The sequence below is a fragment of the Panulirus ornatus genome, chromosome 58 (genome assembly GCF_036320965.1).
Source record: "Panulirus ornatus isolate Po-2019 chromosome 58, ASM3632096v1, whole genome shotgun sequence".
NCBI lineage: Eukaryota > Metazoa > Arthropoda > Malacostraca > Decapoda > Palinuridae > Panulirus > Panulirus ornatus.
The window spans coordinates 611,283-634,254 of NC_092281.1; the positions used below are offsets into that span (position 1 = coordinate 611,283).

General features: G+C 41.4%; 1 protein-coding gene across 1 annotated transcript in view; it reads left to right on the forward strand.

The window, feature by feature from the left end:
* Positions 1 to 12,031: 12,031 nt before the first annotated feature.
* Positions 12,032 to 22,972, forward strand: part of Surf4 (Surfeit locus protein 4) — a 29,996-nt gene continuing 19,055 nt past the window's right edge. Inside the window, exons 1-4 of the mRNA XM_071695441.1 lie at positions 12,032 to 12,170; positions 12,418 to 12,555; positions 18,532 to 18,795; positions 20,150 to 20,167. Of these exons, the coding sequence (XP_071551542.1) occupies positions 12,505 to 12,555; positions 18,532 to 18,795; positions 20,150 to 20,167 (333 nt within the window). The 5' untranslated portion in view covers positions 12,032 to 12,170; positions 12,418 to 12,504. The remainder of the gene's footprint in view (positions 12,171 to 12,417; positions 12,556 to 18,531; positions 18,796 to 20,149; positions 20,168 to 22,972) is intronic.

Below are 22,972 nucleotides of genomic sequence, written 5' to 3' on the forward strand. Positions count from 1 at the left end.
GGCATGTGTACGTGTAGGAAGAGAGGAAAGTGATTGGTTCTCAGTGAATGTAGGTTTGCGGCAGGGGTGTGTGATGTCTCCATGGTTGTTTAATTTGTTTATGGATGGGGTTGGTAGGGAGGTAAATGCAAGAGTTTTGGAAAGAGGGGCAAGTATGAAGTCTGTTGGGGATGAGAGAGCTTGGGAAGTGAGTCAGTTGTTGTTCGCTGATGACACAGCGCTGGTGGCTGATTCATGTGTGAAACTGCAGAAGCTGGTGACTGAGTTTGGTAAAGTGTGTGGAAGAAGAAAGTTAAGAGTAAATGTGAATAAGAGCAAGGTTATTAGGTACAGTAGGGTTGAGGGTCAAGTCAATTGGGAGGTGAGTTTGAATGGAGAAAAACTGGAGGAAGTGAAGTGTTTTAGATATCTGGGAGTGGATCTGGCAGCGGATGGAACCATGGAAGCGGAAGTGGATCATAGGGTGGGGGAGGGGGCGAAAATTCTGGGGGCCTTGAAGAATGTGTGGAAGTCGAGAACATTATCTCGGAAAGCAAAAATGGGTATGTTTGAAGGAATAGTGGTTCCAACAATGTTGTATAATTGCGAGGCGTGGGCTATGGATAGAGTTGTGCGCAGGAGGATGGATGTGCTGGAAATGAGATGTTTGAGGACAATGTGTGGTGTGAGGTGGTTTGATCGAGTGAGTAACGTAAGGGTAAGAGAGATGTGTGGAAATAGAAAGAGCGTGGTTGAGAGAGCAGAAGAGGGTGTTTTGAAGTGGTTTGGGGACATGGAGAGGATGAGTGAGGAAAGATTGACCAAGAGCATATATGTGTCGGAGGTGGAGGGAACAAGGAGAAGAGGGAGACCAAATTGGAGGTGGAAAGATGGAGTGAAAAAGATTTTGTGTGATCGGGGCCTGAACATGCAGGAGGGTGAAAGGAGGGCAAGGAATAGAGTGAATTGGAGCGATGTGGTATACCGGGGCTGACGTGCTGTCAGTGGATTGAATCAAGGCATGTGAAGCGTCTGGGGTAAACCATGGAAAGCTGTGTAGGTATGTATATTTGCGTGTGTGGACGTATGTATATACATGTGTATGGGGGGGGGTTGGGCCATTTCTTTCGTCTGTTTCCTTGCGCTACCTCGCAAACGCGGGAGACAGCGACAAAGTATAAAAAAAAAAAATATATATATATATATATATATATATATATATATATATATATATATATAGGGAGGTGAATGCAAGAGTTTTGGAAAGAGGGGCAAGTATGCAGTCTGTTGTGGATGAGAGAGCTTGGGAAGTGAGTCAGTTGTTGTTCGCTGATGATACAGCACTGGTGGCTGATTCATGTGAGAAACTGCAGAAGCTGGTGACTGAGTTTGGTAAAGCATGTGAAAGAAGAAAGTTAAGAGTAAATGTGAATAAGAGCAAGGTTATTAGGTACAGTAGGGTTGAGGATCAAGTCAATTGGGAGGTAAGTTTGAATGGAGAAAAACTGGAGGAAGTAAAGTGTTTTAGGTATCTGGGAGTGGATCTGGCAGCGGATGGAACCATGGAAGCGGAAGTGAATCATAGGGTGGGGGAGGGGGCGAAAATTCTGGGAGCCTTAAAGAATGTTTGGAAGTCGAGAACATTATCTCAAAGCAAAAATGGGTATGTTTGAAGTGGTTCCAACAATGTTGTATGGTTGCGAGGCGTGGGCTATGGATAGAGTTGTGCGGAGGAGGGTGGATGTGGTGGAAATGAGATGTTTGAGGACAATATGTGGTGTGAGGTGGTTTGATCGAGTAAGTAATGTAAGGGTAAGAGAGATGTGTGGAAATAAAAAGAGTGTGGTTGAGAGAGCAGAAGAGGGTGTTTTGAAATGATTTGGTCACATGGAGAGAATGAGTGAGGAAAGATTGACCAAGAGGATATATGTGTCAGAGGTGGAGGGAAGAAGAAGTGGGAGACCATATTGGAGGTGGAAAGATGGAACGAAAAAGATTTTGAGTGATTGGGACCTGAACATGCAGGGGGGTGAAAGGCATGCAAGGAATAGAGTGAATTGGAACGATGTGGTATACCGGGGTCGACGTGCTGTCAATGGATTGAACCAGGGCATGTGAAGCGTCTGGGGTAAACCATGGAAAGTTGTGTGGGGCCTGGATGTGGAAAGGGAGCTGTGGTTTCAGTGCATTATTACATGACAGCTAGAGACTGAGTGTGAACGAATGGGGCCTTTGTTGTCTTTTCCTAGTGCTACCTCGCACACATGAGGGGGGAGGGGGTTGTTATTCCATGTGTGGCGAGGTGGCGTTGGGAATAAATAAAGGCAAATTGGAGGTGGAAAGATGGAGTGAAAAGGATTTTGTGTGATCGGGGCCTGAACATGCAGGAGGGTGAAAGGAGGGCAAGGAATAGAGTGAATTGGAGCGATGTGGTATACAGGGGTTGATGTGCTGTCAGTGGATTGAATCAAGGCATGTGAAGCGTCCGGGGTAAACCATGGAAAGCTGTGTAGGTATGTATATTTCCGTGTGTGGACGTGTGTATGTACATGTGTATGGGGGGGGGTTGGGCCATTTCTTTCGTCTGTTTCCTTGCGCTACCTCGCAAACGCGGGAGACAGCGACAAAGTATAAAAAAAAAAAAAAGTATGAATTATGTACATGTGTATATATGTATATGTCTGTGTGTGTATATATATGTGTACATTGAGATGTATAGGTATGTATATTTGCGTGTGTGGACGTGTATGTATATACATGTGTATGTGGGTGGGTTGGGCCATTCTTTCGTCTGTTTCCTTGCGCTACCTCTCTAACGCAGGAGACAGCGACAAAGCAAAATAAATAAATAAATATATATATATATATATATATATATATGTCTGTGTATGTATATGTATGTGTACGTTGAAATGTATAGGTATGTTTATGTGCGTGTGTGGACGTGTATGTATATACATGTGTATATGGGTGGGTTGGGCCATTCTTTCTTCTGTTTCCTTACGCTACCTCGCCAACGTGGGAGACAGTGACAAAGCATAATGAAAAAAATAGGGAGTTGCTATCTGTATATCAGATATGCCTCTTAGATCATATTTTTTATGTATTAACATGTGCTTGTGTAACTCTTATCTTAATGAAAGTGACAGAATTTATATTAATTTGTATACATTTATTATATTTCTGTATGCATTTATAGAAAGAATATTAGATAAAAGAGAAAGGCTAATGAATTGTAATGTGGTGTTTATGTGATTCCCTTTAAAGTAACGTATAGTACAGTATTCCTGCTATTAGAGACATTGTTATGTCTCTCTTGTATGCTTTTTTAATGATGAACTGTGGGATGATTTGTAATGGCCCATTTCCAAATAGCAAGACATTCTGCTGTACTAATGCTGCTAGTATGTCTCCCACTTCCCAAATCACCTGCTCTCATCTGGATATTTGTATTTCTTAGCTCAAATATCATTTATAGGCTCTAAAGTTTCCCATGTTCTTCTGTTGATAAAGCCATACTTTTCAGCTGTTTTTTTCTCATTCTACTTTGGTTAATTCCACTTCCCCATCTCCTAGATGTATTTTGTATCTACTTTCAAACCTTTACAATATTTTCTTATGGTATGGTCCACAGAAGACTTTTGTCTGTAGAAATAAGTAAAACATATGTACCTGATGGCATTATTTCCTGTGGAGTGTGGCGTATGCCTCTGAATTTGCAAATTGTGCTTACTTTTCTGTGTTGCTTTTGACTCCACACTTACACTTTTCCTTCATCTTGGAAACATGCACTGGTTTAGCCCATCCTTAAGTAGGGAGACCACTCCCTAACAGTCATCTTATTGCTACAATATCCATAGTATCATATTTGTATCATAGTTGTATCTGATCACCAGTATGTCTTCCCTGATGTTATATTTAATTAAGAAATTATTATGTCTGACTTATGTCTAGGTTAGCACATGGAGACTTTTATTATAGCCCTTAATATTTTTCATGTAAATCTTTACTTTCGAAACTTCCATCATAAGGCTTATCTCCACTTGCTCTATAAGCTAATTTGTATTTTTTCCAATATGTTTATTGCATTAATTAATAGCGGTGTTTTGAAGAATTCTGATTTATATCACCTTTTTCTCTTGCTAATTTAGACTAATGACCTTTGTTTCAGTATTAATGACTCAACTTAGCATTTTTCCAGTTTCTTTTAACACTACTGTACCTATTTTGCACATTCGTTTTCTTGCTTTGATTCAACTGCAGTACATACTTATATCAAAGGAATACAAAGGAATGTATCCCTGGGGATAGGGGAGAAAGAATACTTCCCACGTATTCCCTGCGTGTCGTAGAAGGCGACTAAAAGGGGAGGGAGCGGGGGGCTGGAAATCCTCCCCTCTCGTTTTTTTTTGATTTTCCAAAAGAAGGAACAGAGAACGAGGCCAGGTGAGGATATTCCCTCAGAGGCCCAGTCCTCTGTTCTTAACGCTACCTTGCTAACGCGGGAAATGGCGAATAGTATTAAAGAAAAAGAAAAACAAAGGAATGTAGATACATATGCAAAGGCAGAGCTATACAAACAGCAACAGACCCACTTTTGAAACTGTTTGGGATGGTAGTGGAGATCAGAAACATATGACAGAGTGAGGAGAGAGCAGAAAAGCAATTATGCTTGATAACTTGTGAAATTCCTATTAAACTTTTTTAATTGTCAAGGCAAAATAATGTTAGTTGTGGATTTAAAGTAAGATGTAAAGTGGTCATGGAAAACCATAGAGAGCAATTTATCAGTTACATTTAAGACAATTTTTATTTTATTTTGAAGGTTCTAGTCATGGACAAGAGTCCACATCAAGGCCCAGTCTTAATTGGAATATAGACAATTATGAAACAGAAAAAGAAAAGGGGAAAGTATTTACAAAATTTGGAGGAAGTGAAAAATCAGTCTTTTGAAATGTGCCAGGTCATAGTTATTGGGAAAGACATTAAAGGGTAGAGTTCCAAAGCTTCGACTTGCCGGGAAAGAAGCTGTTAACAAAATGGCCCACCCTTGAGTTGCCAATGGCCACAGAGATCATACGATACAGCAGCTTGCTGAGTATTGTGTGGTCTAGATAGCGGTGTGGGCACACAAAGCAGCTAGCTCTTGTGAGCAAAAATCAAAGTAATACCTATAGAAGAGGGAAAGTGAACCAACATTGCAGCATAGGGCTAGTGGGTCAAGTTTAGAAATTAGCCTGGGACACTTTATGAGAGAGGCTGCTTTCAACTGTTATGTGAGGATGCAGAGCTAGACTCATCCCTTTTCTCTTTTACTAGCACTTTGAATTCCACTTTCCACCACTCACTACGCTTACTTGTGTGTCCAGATTCCACCCTCTGAATGACACACTTCACCCACTCATGTAAGCAATGCTTCCTTGAATACTCTCCATTCTTTGTCCACTCCCCTAGTTTTATTTTACTCATCTTCTGCCATTCTTTACCCAATCTTTTGTTATCTCAGTACACAAGTTTCATTTACTTTCATAACCCTCATTTCCTCATTCCTTAAAGCTTACACACTCTTCTCCACCAAGAAATGATCAGTCATCATTCTTTGCACATACAAATCCAGTAATCTCTCCTCTGCACCATATGTCAATCAATTAGCACAATCCACAAACCCCTACTGACCCCCTACCCCACTCATGAAAGTGTACTTATTTATGTGCCTACCAGTCATTTATTAGCTGGTAACATACTGGTGCATGATGACTTGGTATTATACTGGTGCATGACAACCTGGTATTATGGTGCATGATGACCAGGTACTATACTGGTGCATGATGACTTGGTACTATACTGGTGCATGATATGATACTATATGGTGCATGATGACTTGGTACTAAACTATATTGGTGCATGATGACCTAATACCATACTGGTGCATGATGACCTGGTACTATACTGGTGCATGATGACTTGGTACTATACTGGTGCATGATGACCTGGTACTATATACTGATGCATGATGACCTGGTACTATATTGGTGCATGATGACCTGGTACTATACTGGTGCATGATGACTTGGTACTATATTGGTGCATGATGACCTGGTACTATAATGGTGCATGATGACTTGGTACTATATGGTGCATGATGACCTAATACCATACTGGTGCATGATGACCTGGTACTATACTGGTGCATGATGACTTGGTACTATACTGGTGCATGATGACTTGGTACTATTTTAGTGCATGATGACTTGGTACTATTTTAGTGCATGATGACGTGGTACTATTTTAGTGCATGATGACTAGGTACTATTTTAGTGCATGATGACTTGGTACTATACTGGTGCATGATGACTTGGTACTATAATGGTTTATGATGACTTGGTACTATGCTGGTGCATGATGACTTGGTACTATGCTGGTGCATGATGACTTGGTACTATATGGTGCATGATGACTTGGTACTATACTGGTGCATGATGACTTGGTACTATACTGGTTTATGATGACTTGGTACTATGCTGGTGCATGATGACTTGGTACTATGCTGGTGCATGATGACTAGGTACTATTCTAGTGCATGATGACTTGGTACTAAACTGGTGCATGATCTAGGTACTGTGATAGATACAGTTGTACATAATTACAGATAAAGTGATACATATTCAGAGATAATGAAAGATATAATGATACATGATTACAGATACTGTGATACTTATATCTTTCTGGTTACAATATTTCTATAAACTGATGTTTATATGAAACCCAAGGATAACGAGCCGGGCCCCCGTGGCCCGCGGGCCAAGCTGTGTTATCTGGAAGATGAGGTAGGGTTAGATGTAGCCATGATAAGATAACAGATATATGGGTTATACATTCCGGTCAGTAAGTCTTTCACTATATGATAAAGAGTTGGTTTTATACCTTAAGACTATATGATTGAGAGTAACACCTTTGATCGATGTTGCTTATATATATATATATATATATATATATATATATATATATATATATATATATATATATGAATGAAATAGAAGTCTGCACCGTATGTAAATTATGTATGTTACAGACAGGTAAAACGGGTGGGCAAGGATTGCCAGTTACAAGAGAGATAATAAAGTATCTTCAATATGAAAAACAACAAATTATGTTCTATTTAAGAACTACATTATGTGCAGTTGTAGAGAAACGCGAATAATCAATATTGAAGATAATATTACTATTCTTTCCCAGTCATCACAGTATAGTACCCACCCATAGACACGAACTCAACCTTGCCACACCCACAGACACTCATTCAACTTTTCCTCTCCCACAAACACTCATACAGCCTTACCTAGCCCACAGACACCCACTCACCGTTACCTCACCCACAGACATCCACACAGCCTGACCTAGCCCACAGACACCCACTCACCGTTACCACATCCACACAGCCTGACCTAGCCCACAGACACCCACTCACCGTTACCACATCCACACAGCCTTACCTAGCCCACAGACATCCACTTAGCGTTACCACATCCACACAGCTTTACCTAGCCCACAGACACCCACTCAGCGTTAACACATCCACACAGCCTTACCTAGCCCACAGACACCCACTCAGCGTTACCACATCCACACAGTCTTACCTAGCCCACAGACACCCACTTAGCGTTACCTCACCCCAAGACATTCACCCAACCTAACCTAACCCACAGACACCAACCCAAACTATTCCAAACCAACAGATACCCGCCCATCCTTGCCCCGCCCACTCTCATGATAGATCTATCCTTGCCCCGCCCGCTCTCATGATAGACATCTGTCCTTATGCCATCCACTCTCATGACAGACATCCACCCTTGCCTCACCCACTCTCATGATAGACATCCATCCTTGCCCCACCCACTCTCATGATAGACACCTATCCATGCCTCGCCCTCTTTCATGATAGACACCTATCCTTGCCCCCACCCTCTTTCCTGATAGACACCTATCCTTACTCCACCCTCTTTCATGATAGACACCTATCCTTGCATCACCCTCTTTCATGATAGACACCTATCCTTGCATCACCCTCTTTCATGATAGACACCTATCCTTGCCCCACCCACTCTCATAATAGACACCTATCCTTGCCCCAGCCTCTTTCATGATAGACACCTATCCTTGCCCCCACCCACTCTCATGATAGACACCTATCCATGCCCCACCCTCTTTCATGATAGATACCTACCCTTGCCCCACCCACTCTCATGAGACATCTATCCTTGCCCCACCCACTCTCACGATAGACACCTATCCATGCCTCGCTCAGTCTCATGATAGACACCTAGCCATGCCCCACCCTCTTTCATGACAGACACCTGTCCTTGCCCCACCCACTCTCATGATAGACACCTATTCATGCCCCGCCCACTCTCATGATAGACATCTATCCCACCCCTACGGACTGTACCTATTGTGGTTGGCTGGTCGTGGTATGATGGTTCTGGAATTGTAGGTCATGCCCGGGTAGGCTGGTCCTGGGCCTGGTAGGCTGGTCCTGGGGCTGGTAGGCTGGTCCTGGGCCTGGTTGGCTGGTCCTGGGCCTGGTAGGCTGGTCCTGGGGCTGGTTGGTTGATCCTGGGGCTGGTAGGCTGGTCCTGGGCCTGGTAGGCTGGTCCTGGGGCTGGTTGGTTGATCCTGGGGCTGGTAGGCTGGTCCTGGGCCTCATAGGCTGGTCCTGGGCCTCATAGGCTGGTCCTGGGCCTGGTAGGCTGGTCCTGGGGCTGGTTGGTTGATCCTGGGGCTGGTAGGCTGGTCCTGGGCCTGGTTAGCTGGTCCTGGGGCTGGTTGGTTGATCCTGGGGCTGGTCCTGGGGCTGGCTGGCTGGTCCTGGGCCTGGTTGGCTGGTCCTGGGGCTGGTTGGTTGGTCCTGGGCCTGGTTGGCTGGTCCTGGAGATGGGTGGTTGGTCCTGGAGCTGGTTGGTTGGTCCTGGACCTGGTTGGCTGGTCCTGGGCCTGGTTGGCTGGTCCTGGAGCTGGTTGGCTGGTCCTGGGCCTGGTTGGCTGGTCCTGGGGCTGGTTGGTTGGTCCTGGAGATGGTTGGTTGGTCCTGGGGCTGGTTGGTTGGTCCTGGGGCTGGTTGGTTGGTCCTGGAGATGGTTGGCTGGTCCTGGGCCTGGTTGGCTGGTCCTGGGGCTGGTTGGCTGGTCCTGGAGATGGTTGGCTGGTCCTGGAGATGGTTGGTTGGTCCTGGAGATGGTTGGCTGGTCCTGGAGATGGTTGGTTGGTCCTGGGGCTGGCTGGTTGGTCCTAGAGATGGTTGGCTGGTCCTAAGCCTGGTAGGTTGGTCCTAGGGCTGGTTGGCTGGTCCTAAGCCTGGTAGGTTGGTCCTAGGGCTGGTTGGCTGGTCCTGGAGATGGTTGGTTGGTCCTGGGGCTGGTTGGTTGGTCCTGGGGCTGGTTGGTTGGTCCTGGGCTTGGCTAGCTGGTCCTGGGGCTGGTTGGTTGGTCCTGGGCCTGGTTGGCTGGTCCTGGTCCTGGGTGGCTGGTCTTGGGGCTGGGTGGCTAGTCTTGGGGCTGGGTGGTTGGTCCTGGGCCTGGTTGGCTGGTCCTGGTATTGGTGGCTGGTCTTGGTCCTGGTCCTGGGTGACTGGTCTTGGTCCTGGTCCTGGGTGGCTGGTCTTGGTCCTGGTCCTGGGTGGCTGGTCTTTGTCCTGGTCCTTTGTGGCTGGTCTTGGTCCTGGCCTGGGTGGCTGGTCTTGGTCCTGGTCCTGGGTGGCTGGTCTTGCTCGTGGGTGGCTGGCCCTGGTCGTGAATGGCTGGTCTTGGACGTGGATGGCTGGTCCTGGCCTGGGTGGCGGGTCCTGGCCTGGGAGGCTGGTCCTGCTCGTGGGTGGCTGGTCCTGCTCGTGGGTGGCTGGTCTTACTCGTAGATGGCTGGTCCTGGCCTGGGTAGCTAGTCTTGGCCTGGGTGGCTGGTCTTGGTCCTGGTCGTGGGTGGCTGGTCCTGGCCTGGGTAGCTAGTCCTGGCCTGGGTGGCTGGTCTTGGTCGTGGGTGGCTGGTCCTGGCCTGGGTGGCTGGTCCTGCTCGTGGGTGGCTGGTCCTGGCCTGGGTGGCTGGTCCTGGCCTGGGTAGCTAGTCCTGGCCTGGGTGGCTGGTCTTGGTCGTGGATGGCTGGTCCTGGCCTGGGTAGCTAGTCTTGGCCTGAGTGGCTGGTCTTGGTCGTGGGTGGCTGGTCCTGGCCTGGGTGGCTAGTCCTGGCCTAGGTGGCTGGTCCTGGTCGTCGTGGGTGGCTGGTCCACATATCGTGTTACAAGATTCGCTTCTCAGTATCACCAGTCAGATAGGTGAACCTGTTCAGGAACTCATGTTACGTAATGTGCCACTTTACCCAACATGGTTCTTCCAGGAATATTCGCAATTTTCTGGTGAAATGGAAATGTAATAAGTACGTTCTTCATGATGTTAGAAATAATCATCTTTTCACAAAACTAATTTCAACAAATTTTCATAGTGAGAACTAATTGTCTCAGTTTACTACACGTTGCTTTATTAATTAACTCTTAACCTAAGATTTCTTTTAATGTGTGAACGATCACATAAAGATGGTAGACACTGATTGCATGTATTAATGTGAGAGTTTGATTGACAGACAATGTTGAGGAAAGTAAGTCATGTTGAGAGGCAGCCAGTGGTGAACAGATGAACACTTTATAATGGAGATAATTATGATTCACCTTACCAGTGTGAACAAGAACAACCTATAACAATATGTGGAAGGTTATATATGTCGTTTACATGAAGATGGTCTCGCCTCCATCATGAACTGTTAGGTGATGTATGTCTACTTTTGTGACCACATCTACTTTATTTATCACTTATAATGTTCCAATATGTACAATAATGGCTCCCGTGTGCTCACACACACAGTTATTTGTATTATGCAGTAAACTTACGTAATGGTGATGGTATGGTTGGGTTAGGTTAGGCCTATCAGCTACTACTGCCATTTAGATCATTAAGTTATAACGAGCGATCGACCATGTTGAGCAGTAGTTTGGTCCTGGGGTTGAGGAGAAATTGGCTGAGGTTGTGGTTCATGATGTGGTCATTATGGCGGGTGGTTTATGTAACAATTCTCCAGGTCCATCTACATATGTATGCCTACGACATGTGGACAACGTTATACCAGCTTACAACAAATACATCGCCTTAGTAGACACGAAAAAAATTACTGTATTAATGATTACTACTTAATTATCTTACTGTTTCATTTAATAATCTTTTATATATGTTTTCTAAGACCGACACGAAGGCATCTTGGCTTATGAAATAACAGCCAAATCTCTAGTAAATGATGCGTATTTAAATACTTTATGTAAATACAAATATAGTCCATATACCAATGGAAATGCTCAGAATTAGCCTTAACCACTTTGAAATATTGAGGAAAGTATCTAAAACTTTAATGGAAGTAGATATTGTACTTTCACAGGTGTGTGTGACCTTGCCCGAGGGGTGATCCTCCTCCTACTTACTGTTGTAAGGATAATGAACCTGCCTGGTAGTGCTCCATTATCACATATAAAACATTCATTCTGTGTTCTGGAGAAGTCATGTGTGACACTGATTAGTTTTCATTAGTTGTTATGGCTGGTTCCCAGGGTGGGTCTACCTGGGGTACAGTGTACACGAGTGGTCAACCGCCACCCGTTCTCGCCCACACATATCCTCACCTGCTCCCTCCCGCTACACCAGATATGGGGAACACCAAACTATCTTTTTCAGAAGTGTAACCATATCTAATATTATTTCAGAAATATAATGAAAATATTGAAATGCTAACTGTGGTGTACTTTATCTATTACAAAAGCGATAATTTTTCTCTAAAAGCAACGTTCAAACCTAAATGAAATTTCGTGTGACAAATACTGAGTCACTTAATCATAGACATTATGAAAGTCTATGTCGTATTCATATCTCTCCGGGTATGGGCACCAAAGTTACCCTTCCATATTGTAGAGAGCGAGTTGGATGGGATACACATTACGTTTTCTTGCCTAAATAAAGGTGGAATCATTTTGAAATCCGCGCTCACCTTCTACATTATAACGTGGCATTCGAGTATCGGGCCCCAGCTTTAGGGCACTATCCATTTACCTTCTCAAACCACTTGTTGCAGTATTTGCTTGTTACTTGTAGCGCTCCATCTAATGGTAAGAAAAGAATATAATCTTTAAAGTCATTCACTGGCTTAGTCATGGTCATTATTGCTGTTGTTGTGGAAATATGGCATTTTCTCCTGGTGACGTAGGTGAGTTGGAAGGGAAAGACGATTGGTTGGTTTCATTATAAATAAAGATAGACATTTGAATATCGGGAACAATAAGGAAATATTTCCATTGCAAATAAAGTTAAGAATTTTAGTAGGAGATTTTTTTCTAATTTCATTTTTCCTTAAAGGTTCATTACATTTGTTGGAAGCTCAACGATTAGCGAGGAGCACAACAGCTGCCTGGGTCTGGCCGCGGGCGACACACTCACACAGAAATGCAGAACCAAAATGAATTTCTGGGCAGAGCAGAAGACTTTGCGGACCAAGTAAGTAACACTGCGTTCTCTTTCTATAGTTGCGTCCGAAGAAGAGAGCAGAGAGTACTAACGAAGACAGTAAAGGTGGAGATACCGGTAACATGGTTTGACAGATGTGTCCAGCTGACCTACACCACTAGTAACCTGGTCTTGTTCTTACCTACATTCAGACTCTCACAGTAATTACTGATCATAATTGTACCGTTCAGTATCGCTCATCTTTATGTTAACTTCTGTTGGTTTTACCTTGAACTGCAATCAATCTGGAAATGAAACTTCCATTAAAGCGGTAACAATCCTGTGGGAAGGGACGTCTGTTTATGTGTTGACAATTGAATTTAGATTACGATAATATGACAATGATGGTGGTATGCCAGCTGGCACAACCAGCTGTTACCCTACTGTGATGCAGCCAACATAAATCATTATCACTTGACCCCAGGATTTTGCTTATATATGTATTTTCAGTTGCATTGTTATACACTCGTAAATGAATCAAAATTAAGTTTGGAATTGTGAGGTTATTCAGTTTGTGAATAGATTGAGAATGTGACATCATAATTGGCCTTTAGAGGAAGGATTATATTAGTTACATTCTTCTGTTTGATGCTTTAGTGAAATGATGCTAAACGTAACTAAAACTAGCAGTTATTGATCTGAGGGCAGTGGGGATTTAATAATATTTTATATAATTGATACAATTATTATTTATTCCTGCCACATTTTATATAACTGACACAATACCTGGTTATCCCTGCCACACTGTTACTATGGGAATGAGTCTTGTGGTTGTTTCCTGTATAGTTTATCAGTTCTGCATCGCTTTTAGCTTCAGTACATTGAATTTGTTCTGAAAAGCTGTTGTAGTAATTAAAGAAGAAACGGTTTCAAAGCAAAATTTGGAGCATTATTGTTTACTAAACACCATTCAATAAGGAAGTAGTAAAGGTTATGTATATTAGAGAAAATGTGATGGTGTTGATAGGTAATTCATATTTGAAAATATCAACAGAACAAGTAAAAATCTTATTTTCCTTTAACAAAGAAATCTTTAACAAATTCTTTTGCTGCAGGGCATCATATAGATGTTTACTATGTATGTTCGCTGGCTAGCAGTGGTCAGCAGTCATGGATGTCACTGGTTTGTTTTGACTAGAATGTGAAACATTGAGGTAATTACTGCATAAATAGTGGGGGGTTGGTTAGTTAGGTGAGGTTTCTATAGGTTCATAGTTTCTATTATTACTTATGTATTGCTTACTTTTACTTTCATAAACTGTATGGTTTCCATTACTTACAGTACTGCTATTATCATTTGTAACTTAGTTCAATGAAATGCTTTAAGATCTTGCTCTACGACTGTTGTTGTATTCTCTAAATGTTACTCTATCATTGCAGAACCAAATCATTGTATGTGTATATATATATATATATATATATATATATATATGAAGCTAAACTGATAGTTTGCCGTGTACTATTTGTAGCAGAGTGTGGTTGGCACACTGACTAGGACATTTTTTCATTTTATGATAAAAGATATGTTCATTTCCTTCACTTAAGCCACATAGCAAGCAATTTTGGATTGCCTGAAGATTCATCTTTCAAGATCTTTTTGGTTTAAGGGATTGCCTTGACTCAACTAGCCTACAGGAATCTTCAGGTGATCCGCAGTTGTTTTGACATTGTTGAGGGTGGATGTATAATGTACTTCATAACCCTGTTTATAATGAACATTTGGATTAGGTAGTTGCACTAATTTTTTGTGCACTTTGGAGGAAAGTTCAAAGTATAAAAAGATCATGTCTTGTGATTAACTAGAGCATGATTGTTTTTTTGTTGGAATGGTAAACTTAATCTGTTTTTTGTTGTTAAGTGTTTACAATTTGGCCTTTTGTTGTTGTTTGCAAGTGGTATGCTAACTTTTTCTGCACTGCCAACATGCATATGAGGTATTCTGTGACTGGTTTTGGGCACACCAAGTGACTTGTATGGTATTTTATGATATTGTCACAAAAGAATAATAGATTTAAATTGGAAATGTTTATGTCTTATGAGTGACTCGGCATGAAATATTATGTAACATGGAGGGGCAGAAGTTGTAAAGATGTCCTTGACATCTCCATATATGATTAACAGTAATTGGAAAAAATTTGTATGCAATGTCTTGAAACAATATGTGGATGCCTCCATAAGTTTTAGTGGCTTAATATTTTGCAGTTGAGGGAGAGGTAGCCATTTCAGCATCTCGTATTAGGTCAGCTGCTCCTGCTTAAGAAATCCCCCATATAAAGTCATTTGCCCCCTAAGGATATGTATAAAAAAAACCTTTGTATTTGTTTGCTGTTTTCCATGTTAGCAAGGTAATACTAGGAACAGATGAAGAATGGCTGCTGTCATCCATGCTGTAATTGTTTTGTGGAGTGTACTGAAAGTACAGTCCCCTGTTAACATCTATACCTTACAGGCCTTATCATTGTTTCCTGTGGCTGTTTCACATGCCCTGGTTCAGCCCATCAACAGCATGTTAACTCTGTATACCACATTGCTTCAATTCACACAGTCCTGTGCACGCCTTTCATCTTCCTTCTGGGTCGGGCCCTCAACCACTCAAAAATTTTTTCATTCCATCCATCTTACTACACTTTGGTCTATCCCTTCTCCCTGTGCCCTCCACTTTTGACACATCCTCTTTTCCAGCCTTTCCTCACTTGTCTGTCCATATTTCCAAACCATTTTAGCATACCCTCATCTCTCAGCCATATTCTTTATTACCACACCTTTCTCTTACCCTTTTATTATTTGTTTGATCAAATCTCCTCACACCACATATTGTCCTCAAGCATTTTTGCCATTCTACAGTCTTGCCTGATATTTCTTCACACAAGTATTTTACTGGGAAATTATATGGGTGGGTATTGATTGAGAGCATCAGATTGGGGAGGAGCAGTCTGGATTCAGAAGTGGTAGAGGATGTGTGGATCATGTGTTTGCTTTGAAGAATGTGTGAGAAATACTTAAAAACAGATGGATTTGTATGTAGCATTTATGGATCTGGAGAAAGCATATGATAAGTTTGATAGAGATGCTTTGTGAAAGGTCTTTAGAGTATGTGGTATGGGAGGTAAGTTGCTAGAAGCAGTAAAAAGTTTTTACCAAGGATGTAGAAGAGTAGTAGAGAGGAGAGTGATTGGTTCCCAGTGAAAGTAGGTCTGCAGCAGGGGTGCGTGATGTCCCCATGGTTGTTTAATTTGTGCATGGATAGGGATGATAGGGAGGTAAGTGCAAGAGTTTTGGATGGAGGGGTGAGTATGCAATCTGTTGGGGATGGGAGGGCTTGGGAAGTGAGTCAGGTGTTGTTTGCCGATGATACAGCTCGAGTGAGAAACTGCAGAGGTTGGTGTGAAAGGAGAAAGTTGAGAGTAAATGTGAATAAGAGCAAGGTTATTGATTCATTAGGGTGAGAGACAAGCTAATTGGGATGTATGTTTGAATTGAAGTGAAGTGTTTTAGATATTTGGGAGTGGACTTGGCAGCGAATGGAATCGTTGAAGTGGAAGTCACAGGATTGGGGGAGCAGGGTGAAGATTCTGGGAGTGATGAAGAATGTTTGGAAGGAGAGAGCATTATATTGGAGAGCAAAAATCGATATGTTTAAAGGAATAGTAGGTCCAACAATATTAAATGGTTGCGAGGTATGGGCTATAGATAGGGTTGTACGGGGGAGGGTGGATGTGTTGGAAATATGTTTAAGGACAGTATGTAGTATGAGGTGGTTTAAGTAATGAAAGGGTAAGAGAGGTTTGTGGAAATGATAAGAGTGTGGTTGAGAGAGCAGAAGAGGGTGTGTTGAAATGGTTTGGGCGTATGGAGAGAATGTGTGAGGAAAAATTGGCAAAGAGGATATATATGTCAGAGGTGGAGGGAACAGGGAGAAGTGGGAGACCAAATTGGAGATGGAAGGATGAAGTGAAAAAGATTTTGAGCGATTGGGGCCAGAACATACTGGAGGGTGAAAGGTATGTAAGTAATAGTGAATTGGAACGATGTGGTATACTGGGGTCGATGTGCTGTCAGTGGACTGAACCAGGGGATGTGAAACATCTGGGGTAAACCATGGAAAGGTCTGTGGGGCCTGGATGTGGATAGGGGAGCTGTGGTTTCAGTGCATTTCACATGACAGCAAGAGAGAGTGTGAACAAATATGGCCTTTTTTGTCTGTATTCCAGGCACTACCTCGCTGAAGCGGGTGGTAGCAATGCTGTTTCCTTTGGGGCGGGATAGGGCCAGGAATGGATGATGGCAAGCAACTATGAATATGTACATGTGTATATATGTATATGTCTATGTATGTATAAGTGTATATGTGCATGTATGTATATATATGTGTATATGAGTGGATAGGCCATTCTTCGTCTTTTCTGGCACTACCTCCCTGAAAAATGCGGGAAACTGTGATCAGGTATAATGATAAAATAACATGAAATATATATGTACATACATGCATACATACGTATGCATAAATGCACTTCAAAATTGGTTCTAGGGAGAGGTGATATTTGAAATAATCGCCCACAGTGAAGAAGGCAACACTTAGCAGCCATACAAATGTCAAAATGCTAACAGGGATATAATAAATCCCATGATCATTAATGTCATATGATGTTTCCTGGAACCTGCTTTGTAAGTCTTCACATGATGAATCTTGGTGTTGAAGGGCTGAGTGCTACAATCTGATTAAAGAAAAATAATAGAAAAAGAAAACTAAAAAGCATGTATGATGTGTGAGTAGAGGTAGAGGATGAGCCACCCCAATGTGTGAGTAGAGGTAGAGGATGAGCCACCCCAGATGTGTGAGAAGAGAGGTGGATTGATGAGCCAGTGCTGCTTCTTAACCTTTAGAGCCTCACCCTTAAGATGCCACTGCCAGAGGGCAGCTCCAGCACAGTGTTTTCCAGAGGCAAATATTTACTATATAAACATATAAACAAATAAACATATAAAGATATAAACAATTTTAAACAACTTTAATTCTACAACCACCTACAACTGGAGATTTTAATGAACTACCATATACAGCAGAATAGAGTATACAAGTGTACATTTCTACATCAGTGAGAATGTTTAGAGATATTTCACACCATTCATGAGTACACATACACTACCCAAGACTAAGTTTATAAAGTTCATTAAGATAGGTCTATTAAGTATGTTAGGAAAGGTGTATGCAAGAGCGTTAATTGATGGAATAATGGAAGTGACTAAATGCAGAAAAGTGAGAACCAAGGGGGTTTTAGGGAAAGTAGGGGATGTGTGGATCAGATTTTTGCAGAGAATTGTGGAAAAGTATCCAGTGAAAGGTAAGAAGCTGTATGCAGCTTTTATGGATCCACAGAATGCTTTACAGGACATGTTTATGGGGTAGGGGGACAACTGTTGGATGGTGTGAAAGCTTTCTGTGGATGAGCAAATGCATTAGTAAGAGAAGATAGAAACATGAATGAAAGTGTTGGTACACTTTTAGTTGTGAGGCATGACTTTGTGATGTCATTGTGGGGTGAGAGAGTATCATTAGATTTTAGGGAGGATAAGATGATGTTTTGGGAGGAGGTAAATAAAGTGCGTAAGACAAGAACAGATGGGAACATCGGTAAAGGGGCTAATGGGGAGGCAATAGCAAGTAGTGGTGATGTGAGAAGGAGATTGAGTGTGTATTTTGAAGATTTGTTGATGATAGAGTGGCAAATATAGGGTGTTTTGGTCGAGGCAGTGTGCGAAGTGAGAGGGCCTGGGAGAATGATTTGGTAAACAGAGGAGAGGTAGTGAAAGCTTTGCAGAAGATGAAAGCCGGCAAGGCGGTGGGTTTGGATGGTATTGCAGTGAAATTTATTAAAAAACGGGGTGACTGTTGTTGATTGGTTGGTTGGTGAGGATATTCAGTTTTTGGGGTCATCTGTTAGTAATTTGTATGAATTTCATTTTCAGTTCCTACGATACAGTAAAAATTACTTGCCACACGTAGCACGTCTGTGTTTAGTGAGCACATTCCTCGAAGATGGACTTCGCATGTGGTGGCAGTGGCATGAGCAGCGGGAATATATGGACATCTCCTGGGGTTGTGGATATTTCTTGGCAACATTGTTTGTGTTAATCAACCTCATAGGCCAGCTTGGTGGAGTGTTCATGGTGCTGTTCCGTAAGAAGGTTGAAGTTGCGTGTGGCTTACTTCTCTTCATTGTGATTCTCCAGGTAAGTTGGCATTGTGGTAAACATGCCTGAAGTCTGATGTATTTGAATTTGTAATCCCAGCTGAAAATGCATTTTTGCTGCAAATGACTGATGCACAGCATTACTTTTGAGTTTTATGTCGCTGTGTGTGGTGAAATTTAGCTGTTTATATGTTTACAGTATCATATTAGAATTTATCACATAACTTGCAGATGTCCTATAATATGCAGTCAAACTTATGGATTAATTGGTATGATGTCATGGCTGTTGAAATGATTGGGAATGGATGGATTCGTGTGTAGTGCGGCAGGGGTGTGATTTCATGGTTGTTAAGTATAGGGGTATTGAGGAGGAAATGAGGTACTGGAAGGCAATGTTGAAGTCGTTGGAGAACGAGGTTGTGAAGGAAATCGTGGTTACCATGGAAAGCGCTGGTGGGCTGGATTGGAATAGAAGCTGCTGGTTTTAAGTGCAATTAAAAAGTTGAAAGCTTGAATAAGAGTGGTATAGAAATTGGGTGTTTTAGTCCATATTGCAGTAGTGCTATGGAAAAACTGAGGAAGTGAGTGTTATATGGGTGATCTGCAGGGTGGAACTGGAGCGAGGTCATAGGGTGGTGGGTGGTTTTGAGCCTTGAATTGTGGAGTGACTATGAAAAATGTTTAGAATGTACAAATTGTGTTAGGTGTATGTGATTGAGGTGATGCGATGATGTTGAGAAGTGTTGATAAAGGGTGCTTACAGTTAATATAGTACATGGTAATAGAGATGTGTGAAATAATAGGGTAGTTATGTAACTATTATGAGGTGATTTTGGGATTTTGGGACATGGACACATTGGTGAGGAAGATTGAATGGGCATTTTGTCGTTGTTGAGGAACCGAGGAGTGGAGCAAAAGGGGATATGATGAAAAAGATTTGTGTGATGGGCTAATACAGGATGTGTACGAGTGCAGCAAGGTAGGACATGGGACGAGCTAAAATGGGTTGCCGTCTCAGTGATATCAGTTAATCTGGTAACCAGAACTGTATAGTATTATCATTAAAGGGCCCTATAGCTGATGACATAACGTAGTGACCATCACAGCATAACATATAAATGTGAATATCAGGTATTGTATATAGGTACATTGCTGGTTTCAATTGGTGGCTTGGAATTCGTGATTGTCTTTTACGTTAAAACTAGTGATTACGTTTTTAAGTTGATTACTTGTGTTGTATGAAGTATAATGTGTTTGAAAAGCTTAGTTTGTTCTGTTAACTTGATTGACGTAGTAAGCTTCATGGAAAGAAGAGTGTCATCATTTTTTTGTTTTCGATAGGTGGAGACTGTTATCGGTAGTCAGTATTTATTCACGTATTATTTCAATTGCAGACAGTTGCCTATCAAATTTTATAAGGGATAAATAAAAAAGAAAAAAAAAAATTGTTTGTATGTTATTCTATTTCCGTAATTTCATAGCTACTTGGTATTGGCACCTGTTTCAAATTTGATGGAGAAGTGAGTCCCGATCAAGCTCTTTGTGGGTGGTCTCCTGTTGGGAGAAAAGGAGCGCGCTAAACTTTGCTGTGTTTGGGAGGAACAGGCCTAATTTCTTTGTTGGAGCCTAGGATCGTTCTAGTGTTCTGTTCCGCAGTAGGATGTTCGAGTCTTTATGCAGTTAGATTAAGCATGTTTTATTTATTTACAATGATTTTTATTAAAAATAATTTAAAAATTTGAATTTAGAAACTTTTAAAGGGTTAAAGAAGATATTAGAAAAAAGATTGTGAATAGATTGATGGAAAATGTCATTGGCCATGAGGAAATAAGTGGATCATTAACATATTTTGAAATTACTTTCATTCTTTCTCTGCCTAATGTTGCTGCTGCCGATAAATCCAAGTACTCAATCGGTCAAGCCTTTAGCAGAATTGCATCACACCATGTTATACATTTCTGTTAATTTTTCACTAAGCTTGCTCAGATATTTTTTATCTTGTTCTCTTTTTGCTCATGTGGTGCACAGTGATATTTCATGAGGGATCTGGTAATTATGCAAAGAACATTTGACTTTAGGGTTATTGTTATGCCAAGAGCGAATTGAAAAATGAAATTAGTGATCAGTGAGGAAAAGGAAACTCTGAATTGATAAATATTTTTTTGAAATATGAGAGAGAAGTGAATGGTGAGCTGGCCAAGGCACAGTGGAGTATATGCTTAAACATGGCTGTAATGATTTAATTGAATTATATCAAGAAAAAATTGGATTAAATCAAATTGATTTTTTTCACATTCATATTGTATAAATGAATACATACAGCAGATGACCACTAGATTCTTTTAAAGGAAATTTTTGATTGTGGGAGAGGTCAAAACCCAGAGATAAGATTGGTAAAAGTAGTTAAGTAAACATAGATGACAAGACAGATACTGTACCTTTAAGCTTGCAGCTAAGGAGACAAATATTGTCAGTTGTGGATTGCAATTGTTTGTCAAGTGTACTTATAATTGTATCTGTGATAATGTTTCCATCTACTGTGATTAGAGAATAATTCCATAGGTAAAATTCTGTTTCAGAAAAAAGCACTGCTTCAATTAAAGTGTTTGCCCATGAGTTCGTAGTCATGATCACAAGTGAAACTTGAGAAATCTAGCCCTATGTAGTTACTTTAATAGAGATAATGAAAGCTTTTGATATTCTGAATACATTTATCTTAGCCCTTAAACTTTTCTTTTTGAAAGTAAATCATTTTTCATCATGCCAGCTCTGCTAAGATTTCTTTCTTAATGCTTGAATTAACTTGATTGCTTGCCACTATACTCCTATAAGCTAAATAAGCCTTTTTTCAGCTGGCCTTAATAAGATTTGTTTTTCAATCTATCAGTCATCATGGTTTTTGTCACTGTAGGGTGACCAAAGCAACACAGTATTCAAGGTGAGGATACATCAGGGAATTTTAAAGAATGATAAATTTCCAGACCTGACTTGTGTGTCCTACCTGTGACTTAGAATTTTTTATGCATTTCTTACTGTTTCTGTGCCCTGCTTGCTAAGGTTTTGCCTTTAATTTTTATTTTTGATATGTAAAACATTGCACCTTTTGATAATGAAATTTTCACTTGCCACCCGAGCTGAGTTTGTCAATATGAAGCTGTAAACAAACATTCAGTTTCTGTTGTAGATTTATATCCCAGTTTAGTTTCATCTGTAAATTTTAATATCATACAGTGCAGCTCAGTATTAGTCACTAATATATATGAGGAAGAGAATTGGTTCAAAGACTTGCACCACTCGTTACATCAAACCATCCTGTGGCTTGAGCTGTAATCAGTACTTTCAGTTTACTGCCATCCATTTTTCTAACTACTAAGTTACAATCAGATCAGCTGCCATGTTACTTTCATTATACTTGCTGATTACCATATAACGTAAATGAGATCAAAAAGTTGTGTTGTATGTGAATAGCTTTGTCATAGTTCATGCTGGGATTAGGTGATTTGAGCAGTGATCCTCTTAAGTGACTTGCATGTTGAACTTTCCATGCGTGGATGGTAAGCTAAGTATGAGGTAATTTCTAGCCAAGGAATTGGTACCTTTTTTTGAATATTGGTGGTAAAATGGTCAGCTTACAGTCCTAGGGAACCACCTCTGTAACTTCTTTATTACCCTTCATTGTGGTAGTTTTTATCCTTCTGACTCATATTTTTTTATTTTATTTTACTTAATCGCTGTTTCCTGTGTCAGCGAGGTAGCACAAGGAAACAGATGAAAGAATGGCCCAACCACTCATATTTATTTATTTTTATTTTGCTTTGTCGCTGTCTCCGGCGTTAGCAAGGTAGCACAAGGAAACAGATGGCCCAACCCACCCACATACACGTGTATACATACACATCCACACACGCACATATACATACCTATACATTTCAACATATATATATATATATATATATATATATATATATTTTTTTTTTTTTTTTTTATACTTTGTCGCTGTCTCCCGCGTTTGCGAGGTAGCGCAAGGAAACAGACGAAAGAAATGGCCCAACCCCCCCCCATACACATGTATATACATACGTCCACACACGCAAATATACATACCTACACAGCCTTCCATGGTTTTCCCCAGACGCTTCACATGCCCTGATTCAATCCACTGACAGCACGTTAACCCCGGTATACCACATCGCTCCAATTCACTCTATTCCTTGCCC